The sequence below is a fragment of the Podarcis filfolensis genome, assembly GCF_964270895.1.
Source record: "Podarcis filfolensis genome assembly, chromosome: 9".
Taxonomy (NCBI): Eukaryota; Metazoa; Chordata; class Lepidosauria; order Squamata; family Lacertidae; genus Podarcis; species Podarcis filfolensis.
Window position 1 is genome coordinate 53,022,000 of NC_139610.1, and position 10,792 is coordinate 53,032,791.

At 39.8% G+C, this 10,792-nt stretch overlaps 1 protein-coding gene across 1 annotated transcript; it reads left to right on the top strand.

Annotated features, from left to right (window-relative positions):
• Positions 1-2,883: 2,883 nt before the first annotated feature.
• On the top strand, positions 2,884-10,503 carry LOC310742475 (uncharacterized protein). The gene is made up of 4 exons (XM_083572015.1): positions 2,884-2,981; positions 5,399-5,454; positions 6,519-6,627; positions 10,221-10,503. Exons 1-4 carry the CDS (start codon positions 2,893-2,895, stop codon positions 10,345-10,347), a joined length of 381 nt encoding a protein of 126 aa, XP_083428141.1. The 5' UTR covers positions 2,884-2,892; the 3' UTR covers positions 10,348-10,503.
• The last annotated feature ends 289 nt before the right edge of the window (positions 10,504-10,792 follow it).

Below are 10,792 nucleotides of genomic sequence, written 5' to 3' on the forward strand. Positions count from 1 at the left end.
TATGATAAAGATAATGGGGACTGAAATTGTTTAAGTTATTAAATTCAAAAAAAAAGTTGAATGGAAAATAAGGCTTATTTTAAAAGGAATGTTAAGAGATTAGGATTTGCTGAATTAACAGGTTGAACTAGAGAACAAGAAGGGGAGGTATGAGGAAGTCAAAGAAATATGTTATTGAAGGATTGTTATTGAAATTGATTTGTTTTTAATATTTTTCTTTTTCTTTTTCTTTTTGTGTTTATATAAAATTGGAAAATCTAATAAATATTTATTAAAAAAAAGATGACGAATCAGGAAATTGAATGGAAAATCAAACAAATGAGACAAAGGACATTTGAATCGGCTAATAAATGTGGAAAATTGTTAGCTTGGCAAATGAAAAAAAGACAAAAGCTTAATACTATTACTAATTTGGAAGTGGAAGGAAAGAACATTCAGAATCCAGTGGAAATTAGAAAATGCTTCCAGAGGTATTTTAAACAGTTATATACACAAGGGCCACAGAAAGAGTTTGATATAGACCAATTTTTAAAAACAAATGGATTACAAAAAATCTCTCAAGAAAACAAGATAATGCTGAACCACAAAATTACAGAACAGGAGGTAGAAGGTGTCATTCAGAATATGCAGTTGGGCAAATCTCCAGGGCCGGATGGTCTAACCTCAAAATATTATAGATCTTTGAAAGATTGGTTAATTCAACCACTAAAGGAGGTCTGTAATGTAGTAAAAAAAATCTAGACTATTAGAGAAGATTATTGAGAAAACTAAGGGCTTCTTTCCATGCAAGGTATCATTTAGAAAATATGTCTCCAGCAATTCTCAGTACGTTTTCGATCAATATTTCCAAATGCTGGGTTTAATAAAGGACACCAAAGAGATATCTATTTTGCATAGGTAAAACACTTCTTGTGCACATTTCCACTAAGATTCTGGAGCTCTCGGATTATGTTTTGTAAATAAGTCAGTTTCCTAGCCAGAGATTAAGGTAAATTCTGCTAAGGACTAAAAGTTGACTTACAGCATTAAGAAGGATTAATGTTTAGCTGTGCCGAAGCTGAAGCACTAGGTTAGCATGTTTACGCAGCGCTGTAGATCACAATTAATCCAAAATTAGTATAAAAGATCAACAGCAACTGCTCTTGCATGCCAGCTTGGCTTAGTCCTAAAATCAAGACTTACTTCGGGGGCAATCTGTGTGCAAAGTTGCTGTATGCCTGTCCTAATAGGTTTAAAGCCATGCATTTTAAAAATTGAGCTTCCATGCCATGAAGAAATAAGAATGGAAGCCATCACACTAGATAGTGTCCTTGTTTTACCACTTGCGTTGCACACACACATTAGCAAGAGAACTGCCTGGTCACAATCGAGGCAACAAAACAAACACAATGTTGTGTGTGTGTGTGTGTGTGTGTGTGTGTGTGTGTGCCTGTGTGTGTGCATGCATGTGGGTAGTTTAACAGCTTTTGTTCATTTTTCTTTCATTTCTTATATATACATGCTTACTCAGAACAATATCCTACTAACTTCGGGGCTTTTTACACTCAAGTAATGATGCAAGGGGCTGGAACATTTTCCTAACAGTTCTAATAGATTAAGACTGATACATATTAACAGATATTAATAGGTTATTATTGTGGTGCTGGTTATTACCATTATTATTATTAATTTGTTACCCACCTTTCACCATAAGGGCCCAGGGCAGGTTGAATCTAAAAAAGATAATACAATGCAGTAAAACAAATGGAACAACCCCACCCCAAATACTGTTTTCAAAATTCCTATTTTCAAAATACTCGCACAATCCAACAGGCAATTGTCAATGAGCCCAAAGTTCGCTTATATTTTCAGAAATTGTGTAGGTGCTGTCCAAGCGTGTGAGCCATATTCAGTGGGAACTGTGCATAATAAATTATTGGGTGACTGTGAGCGCTCCTTCCTCCATCTGTCTCCTTCGTAGAAGACTTCCCCCCATGAACCCCACAGCCTGCAAGGGACTACTAGCATGGAAATTAAGCAGGCTGGTGGAAGTAGGATGGAGTCATATGTCCCTTCTCCACCATGGAATTCATGGTCACCTAGGGCTACCAAGAGAGTAACATATATTGGTAACATATGGAAAATTACTGGAGGAAACGTCAGACAGTTAGATCATGTCCACCTCATACTTTAAAGCACTCATACCATTTTAACAGACATGACTTCCCTCAAAGAATCCTGTGAACTGCAGTTTAAGTGTGTTGCAAATTATAGTTGTATGAGGGGTCTCCTAAAACCTTTCCGTGCCCTTAAGGAACTTCAGTTCTCACAATCTTTGGAGGAAACCATGACTGTTAAAATGGTATGAGTTCTTTAAATGTATTCCTAAATGTATGCCCATTAGGACAGCTGCCTGCAGACAGTGGGCACGATGTTGTACAAGTGTATAAAATAAGGTGTGGCTTCTGTGTTAGGAAATGGGGGAGTATTCGTTTGTTTTGTTGTTGTTTTTGTTACGTATTTTGTGTTTTTATCTTGTATTTTTATGCTGTGAACTGCCCTGAGATCTACAAATGAAGGGTGGTATACAAATTTAATTAATTAAATCATAATAATAATACATAGTCTCTTCCCCCGGGGCTCAGAGTTATTTGTCTCTTTACACTGGAGGTCTGTACCTTCTCAGCTGCCATCCATATAGTTGCTTATGAGGGGCTGCCTAGAAATCTTCTTCCACAGAAAATCTCCTTGCATGCCTCTTTGGTCTTATTACCTCAGCCAAGTAAACACACTGCCCTCTTTCAGAAGGCCACAACTTAACCCACTTGGTTGCCTAGGTTACCAGCTGGCCACCACCTGTTGTGCCCTTTTATGTGACATTGCCCATTACACAACCTTTCCACAGAATTTGAAATGCTGGTGTGCCTTCCCAAACCTGCCCACGGACATCAAGGGAAGGCGATAGGCCTCATAAAGCCTCGAGTATATTTAAATGAGTTAAGGTAATTATTAATCGGTAATTATATTTTCAGTCCTCAAACAGTCCATGAATTTTGATGTCATTTCCCTTTCATGAAAGCACGAGAACGCAAGTGCTCTGGATATCAGGCCTCACTCCCTTGTTGCAACAGGGTGCACTGTGTAAGTTACTCAGAAGTAACACAGAATACTGTCAGAAGGGACAGGCGGAAGATGTGATTAAAGGGTGTACAGTGGTACCTCAGGTTACATACGCTTCAGGTTACAGACTCCGCTAATCCAGAAATAGTGCTTCAGGTTAAGAACTTTGCTTCAGGATGAGAACAGAAATCGTGCTCCAGCAGCACGGCGGCAGCAGGAGGCCCCATTAGCTAAAGTGGTGCTTCAGGTTAAGAACAGTTTCAGGTTAAGTACGGACCTCCGGAACGAATTAAGTACTTAACCCGAGGTACCACTGTATTTGAAAGGTACAAATCTTGAGAACTTGTGTCCTAAACATGGAGGGTTTTCCCACCACCATGGCACCACGAGGTGCAGGGTATGATTGCATTTTTTAATGCTGGCAACAGTGTGGATTTATGGGTGTAATCATGTAGATCCATACTTTGGAGACAGGCATTTGTAACAGCACAATGCTCACATTCACATCATATATTTAAAGTGCTATGAGACCACTTTAAACAGTCACGGGTTTTCCCCAAAGAATTCTGGGAGCTGCAGTTTGTTATGGGTGCTGAAAGCTGTTAGGAGTATCCCATTCCTCACACAGAGGTACAATTCTCAGAAAGATTTTCCTCGTCAATCTCTCTTGACAGGGATCTGCGAGGGGGAATGGAATCTCCTTACAGCTCTCGGAAGCTTTAACAAACCACAGCGCCCAGAATTCTTTGGGGAAAATGATGGGTGTTTAAAGTGGTATCATAGCGCTTTAAATGTATGATGTGAGTTTGGCCAAGGTGCTGGGATTCATGGTTTTTGCATTGTATTTAATAGGGGAAAGTGTGAGATGACGTTCAAGCATGGATATTGGAGGACTGTGTTTAAAAACCAAGGGGACCCTTTGCACTACTGCATCCTTAAGCAAAGAGAGAGTCAGCAAGCTGCTCATCAGCAAAAGCTGTAGTCTCATCAGCAGGCTAAGCATGTCTCTCTAACAGTTGGTGAAGAGTAGTTCCATCAGCAGTTCAGCCAGCAGGAGTCTCAAAGTAAAAGGAAAAGCACAGCTTTCCTTTTCCACTAGCCTCTGTCAGCAGCTGCTTCTTGTATCCCAAGACCCGCATACAAATCCTTGAAGGAAGATGGATTAACTAGGTACTTGCCGAAATGAAGACCTATAGTTCCATCAGCGAGCTCAGATTTTAGTATGTTTGGTTAAGGCCATCTCATATCCTTCAGTATCTTTGTCCTCAATAGTGCAATGCCATTTCTGACATATGAAATGGCTTCCAGGACCACACTAAATATTTTATTTTAATGGGAATTGTGCAAACAAATTCTTCTTACTTTTTAATATTATGCTTCGTTTTCCCTCAAAAAAAAAAACCCTGACTTTTTTCAGTTGGTGTTTAGTGTCCTCTTTGAAACATTAATTCATTTTTGTCAGTTACGCTCAGTGGTGGAGTAACTTGCTTTGCATTTAATCTGTAGATAGCGCTGGAAAAGATCTTCTGCCTGCAACTCTAGAGAGCCTGTTAGTATAGACAATATTGACCTAGATGGTCCAGTGGTCTGATTCAGCATACGACAGCTTCCTAGATTCCTAAACTGCCTCAGAGTGCTCATCAGGAAAGCCTACCTTAACGTTCCTCCCCAGCCCTTTGGGTGGTGTTGCTAGTTGTGACAACGATAGAAATCCAACAGCCAGTTCGACCAAATTCCACTGCAACATCCCCAGTCCTTTGGGTTCTCTCCCTTGGCTTGATGCTCCATCCCAGGGTATGCATGGAACAAAATTGACATAGCTCCATGATTGATGAACATAATTCCTTAAAGATCTAATTCCTTAGAGATCTAATTTGATTCAATGTATTTCCATTCAAGTGAATCCCAAAGCAGTTTACAAGCAAAAAGCAAGAACAGCAGCAATACACATAACAACAGAGCATCACAGCTTTGGACAAGCGATCCCAGTAGGTACATTGTATTTATTGTATTATTTTACAGTTTGTAGGAAACTGCTCTGAAATTACTTTGATGCGATAAAGTCTACACACACTTTAGAAACACATTCCTCCACTGTTTGTTTCTGAAAGTGAACTAAGCACTTGCACTGCTGCCTCTGTCTACAAGACACTTAGCTGCTTTTTGGTGCTATGAGTTTTATTATGTGTTGATTAGTGTGTCGTTTTAGTAACCATCTTGTTAGGCTGGCAATTCTTCCGTCAGCATGGTAATTTAGATTGAGCTAATTCCATGCCCTCTGGCAATCTCGTCTCAGCAGCTCTGGCCAGACTGTGCAATCATTTGAAGCGGACACTCGGAGCAACATATTTTTAGGTACAGTCTTTTGACTGATTAACATTCTACGGCCTTTTAAATGTGTTTGTGGGAGAGGGGTTGTTGGTTTGTTTTGTTTTATTAGGTATTTTGTGTTCTCAACTTGTATTTCTATGCTGTGAACCACACTGAGGTCCACTTCTGAGGGTCTTATGGTGGTTCCCTCACTGCAAGAAGTAAAGTTACAGGGAACCAGGCAGAGGGCCTTCTCGGCAGTGGCGCCCTCCCTGTGAAACGCCTTCCCATCAGATATCAGGGAGATAAAGAATTACACAATGGAAGGGAAGTTTTTAATGTCTGACTTTTTTCTGGTAGCATGCCTGGAGAAGCCTAGCCAGATGGGTGGGGTATAAACAATAAAATTATCATCATCATCATCGGATGAAGGGCAGTATACAAATATAATAAATAAATAAATAAATACAGTATATATGAGAATTAAGGAGGATGCTCTGTGCAGGCCCACCTTTGCACCCCACCTGCTCTAAATGATCTCTTCCATCAGGTGTGCCCAACCTGTAGCCCTCAACAAGTGGTTGGACTACAGCTCCCATCGTTCTTATCCATTGGCCATGATGGTTGGCGCTTATGCAGGTTGGAGTCCAGCAACAGCTAAGAGCCACTCTTATTTTATACAAATAGGTGGTGAGTCAAGTAGTAGCAAACAAAAGCCTCCTCAGATTCTACCCCAGCCCACAATGCACCTCAACTGAGGCATGAAGCAGGGCTTGGTAGGGTCGATGACAGGCAGAAGTGTTAAGTTGTGGGCGAACATATCAGACGACACAGCGATTCTTCCAAAGCAGCTCTTTATTTGCAAGCTGGAACAGAACAGTACTGAGGAGCTCAGTCAGCCTGCTTATATAGAGCTCCAGAACAATGTAACTGTTGCCACTTTCTAAAACTATCCAATCACTGAACATCACTTTCGATCCTTCATTTGCATAACTATCTACAGTATCCCCCTGCTGGCCCAGGGTGAGAACTTCAGTACATAACAAGAAGAGCATTCATCAAAGCCAGGAATCAAAGGATTCAGCTTCAGAACTTACTTTCTGTTCCAGGGCCTCAGCCGAAACAGCCTGGACCTTTACTTGCCTGGAACGAAGTGGAGTCTTACCAGATGGAAATATTTCTTGAATCTTCTAATGATCAAGGTGTCTCCCCTGCCAGGTAAGTATTCATTTCCCAAATCTTTTAGTGATCTAGCAAAAGGACCAGAATATCCAAGCGTATCTAGGAAGCTAAAACAAATATACACAGTTAAATGGGAAGCACAATTAGAACAAGCTATTATCTCCCAGATGACAACTTGAGGTCTGTCACCACAGCATTATCTTTACATTTCAATATAATAAAAAAGTGGCATTCTGATCTCTCCCCTGCAAGGTTGTCTATAAGCAGAGTTTCAATTAATGCTGGAGGACATGTGATGAAGTTGGTGGGCATGCTCTTTCATCCAAGATTTCCAGATGCAAAATTGTCAAAAATAAAATATAACACAGGATGTGTGGGGTGTTTATCATCTCTCAACAACCACAACCAACCCCATAACATCTGGCATTTACCAGTTTCCAGATCACAAAGTATGACTGCTAGGTTATGTTTGAACTCCAGAACTTTGCACCATTTCTTTTTGTAACATTTATGGTGAAGACAAGGTCTGTCCCATTGTCCCTTTTTATAAGAGAGACTTCTGTTATGCCACTAAATGACACAATCTCTGACAAACTAAAAACTTAACATATGCCATCATTTATATACAAAACCGGAGCAGTAAAGCTAAGCCCTAGAACGTGCTAAAGGTGGCTGTAAAATGCCTTTTCCCCAACCCTGTTTAATCAACTATATCTCACCCTTCAAAAAATGTTGATGGTGGGTTTACAATGCATAAAAACTAAATTCAATTAATATACAGCAATATAAATGGTCAAAAATTTAAACAGAAGAGTGCATCAAAATTTGCATTTCAATAGGAAATAAAAATGTTAAAAGGCTTGGGGGAAAATGTTTTTCAAACAGAGGAGGTGCCAGAGGAAACTCTGGGGAGCCACCACTGAGAAGACCCTCCTGCATGTCGTCACATGCCTTGCAACAAATGACAGGGACATCTGAAGGAGGTCCTCCAAATATCTGTACCTCCAAGGGTACAGTCAATGTACCTTTGCCTTTACATGTAAGTATATACGTGGGTTCAGAGTGATTGACTCTGAATGAGAGACTGGGCCGTCAATCTCGCACTTCTTCTTTTTAGAAATAAAGCCCTGACCTATTAGAAATGGAGAAGATAAATGCAATGGAAAGTGACCATATTTATAAAAAATGCTTAAGTCTGTAATCTAATGCAAAGTTGCCTAGGAGTAAGTATCACTATAACTTACTTCGGAGTAGACAAGTGCCATGTGTTGCATTCATCTTTTCTGGAATCATCACATCTTGGTGGGATTGTAATGAGATATTTAGTCTCTTCCTCATTCCCTGCCCCAACAAAACTAAAAAGCAGATTTTTCCAGTTGCGGGTAAATGTTATAACTAGTGCATTAATTCAAGACCTTTTCCCTGATGTCCTTATCAGCTTAAAAAGGAATGAAAGGAAGCAGGTACTAAAACAAGGAGACATTGTGTCTTGAATGAACACTGCTAAGTGGATTTCTTTTTTACACAAAGCAGAAAAACATCTTCTTAGTTGTCATGAGCAGCACATCCAAACCAGCCTTAATTACATACAGGTGATGGGAATTTGTCTAATGTTTTATGGTGAATCGTTGATGAGGCCTGCAGAAGGGAAATTTGTAGAAATAAAATCACCTTGACAGTAAAGCGCTAGGGTCAAAAAGCAAAGTAGAGTCTGTGTTCTCAGCTTTAATAAAAACAGTATGATCTGTCATCAACGCAGCATTTTTACACACTTGGACAATGCACTTTGGGAACTCCTGCTGGGTTTCATTTGATTTTCACTGAGGCCAACAAAGCATTGCTTATTGCTGGTAATTCATTATGACAGCAGAAAAGCTATAAAAATACACATGTGAGTCCCTTGTAAATAAACAGAATGCCCTGTGATATTTTTTCTATAAATACAAAAGATAACATGAATATCAAATCAAGAGAATGTGGCATCCTTTTTGGGGGGGATCATAGACTTAAAAAGAAAATATTTCTGTTCACAAAGAAACAAGGGGTTTTGTTTGCTGTACATGAACTTCTTATAAATCTTTTTTTTTTACCATTATTATAGAAGAACATTACAAAAAGAGAGAGCTGTAGCTAGAATTATTTGAATGTTTAGGAAACCGATATAGAAGAGACATTGACCAAGCTATCCCATATGTCTACTCAGAAGAACATGAATTATTCCCCAATAAATGAGTGCAGGATTGCAGCTTGATATCCAAAGATAAAATATAAGTCAATGATAATCAATATGATGTCCTCCAGATGTTGCTGGATTCAAGCACCCATCAGCCCCAGTCTGCCAAGGATGATGGGAGTTATAATGCATCAACATCTGGAGGGCATCTCATTGGCTACCTGTGGTGTAACTAATAACTAAAATCATATATTAAGATTGCAATTCTAACACATTTACCAGGGACTTACTTTTAAATAAATAGGGATAGGGTTGTGATGCTCAGGTGGAATCCTAAACATACTTACTTGGCAGTAAGCTCCATTGAACACAGTCAAACTTACTTTAAAGTACAGGTTGTCAACCTGGCCAGGAGGGGGGCATAACAAGTAGACATATTCTTAACTTCTGGATATATTAAGTTAGGCATCTCCCTGATGCAATAAAATCATCAAAGTGATATGCAAGTCAATTCCCATATTTCATTAAGGGTTACTATGAATAAACAAAAAGACAATGTGAGGAGGATTCTAGGGTTTGTTAGGCTGTAGTGATCCCCTATCACCACCACCCCTTTTATTGTTGACCTGACTGACTGCACACACCCCATTTTAATTATCTTTATTGAAGTTTTCAGCAGAAAATTAATTAAACTCAATAAGAACAAACAACAAATAAATACAAACCACAATCCAACCACTCAGTAATCAGTCTGTATCATTGGGTAGATTTGTCTCACAAAATATTCAGCTCAGAGGCCATGGAAAGTAAAGATCTGACAAAAACTGAAGAGAAATTAAAAGAAGGACATTGTATGTATTTTCAGCAAAAGAGCATAGAAGATCTATTCCGTACCTGTAAGTACAAGGAAATACATTTATAGTCCTGTTTTCTAGAAAAGAGGAGCAGCTCTCTTCACAAACCTGGCAAATCAACTTGGGCATAAGTTACCTCGTGCCTCAGACATCTATTATTCAGGGGTTTGGGTACATCAGTGCTCCAGGATCAGGATCTTGGTTCTTAGAAGTTACAATCTAGAATTAGCTAAATTAGGAGCAACCTACACCAGGCCCAGCCCTACTATTAGGCAGAGGGAGCAGGTGACTAGGGGACAAGAAGCTGTTCCCTCCAAGTCCCCCTGGCCAATCCTCCTGAGCTTTCCCCAGCTGTTCCCCTGAGCCAGATGTGGGGATCCTTGTTCATCCAGAGTTCCAAATTCCCTTGTGTGCAACCTTATGGGGGCTGTGCATCAGTGGTGGATGGTGCCAGAGATAAAAGTGGGTGGTCATTACAAAGCAACATGCATATCCAAAGTGCCTGTAACTGGTATACATGTATGGTCAATGAAGGTTTCAGATTTTTCATGGCTGATCAAAGGAAAGAAGGAAAACCTCTGCCATATTTTTTTGTTGTTCAGGATAAAGGACGATCTCACATACAAGATGGCCATGGACAATAAAGGTGAACTCTACCATCAAGGGAATAACCCTGGGACCTATAAATTGCTTTTGCTTTGCTTTTTAAGGAAAATGTTCCCTCAATAAATCACCATCCAAATAGGGACAATTGCTTTTCTTTCCGTTCTTCAGAAAGGGGGGGGGGGAATGATCATGCTTTTTAGCTGTCAGAACACACCAGCCAAGTAATTCATAAGGTGTTACATTTACACACATAAAATGAAATGAAAAACAGCTCAGGAGAGCGACCTCTGGCTTTGCCAAAAGCTGCAGCAAGTGTACTGGAGGGCAAGGTAAGCTCCATCTTACTAGCCAAATAAATTCAAAACAGAAGTCAAGAGAATACCAAATTCTGTGGCATGTGAGCATTTGTATGTGGAAACAACACCAAGATCAACAGGAATTATTGCCAGGAGATGTTTTGAAGACACATGCAGCCACCATCTTAAAAGGGCTGGGTCTTGTCAGTGCCTGAATGGGCGACTCTCTGAAAACTTTGTGCATAGGTTCAATGTGGAGAAAATTTGGGGCA

Coding starts and splice junctions, on each gene's coding strand:
- LOC310742475 (XM_083572015.1), top strand. CDS start 2,893: ATGCTGGTGTGCCTTCCCAAACCTGCCCACGGACATCAAGGGAAGGCG. Junction 2,982..5,398: donor GTATATTTAAATGAGTTAAG/GTAATTATTAAT, acceptor TCGTCTCAGCAG/CTCTGGCCAGACTGTGCAAT. Junction 6,628..10,220: donor CAAGGTGTCTCCCCTGCCAG/GTAAGTATTCAT, acceptor TTTGTTGTTCAG/GATAAAGGACGATCTCACAT.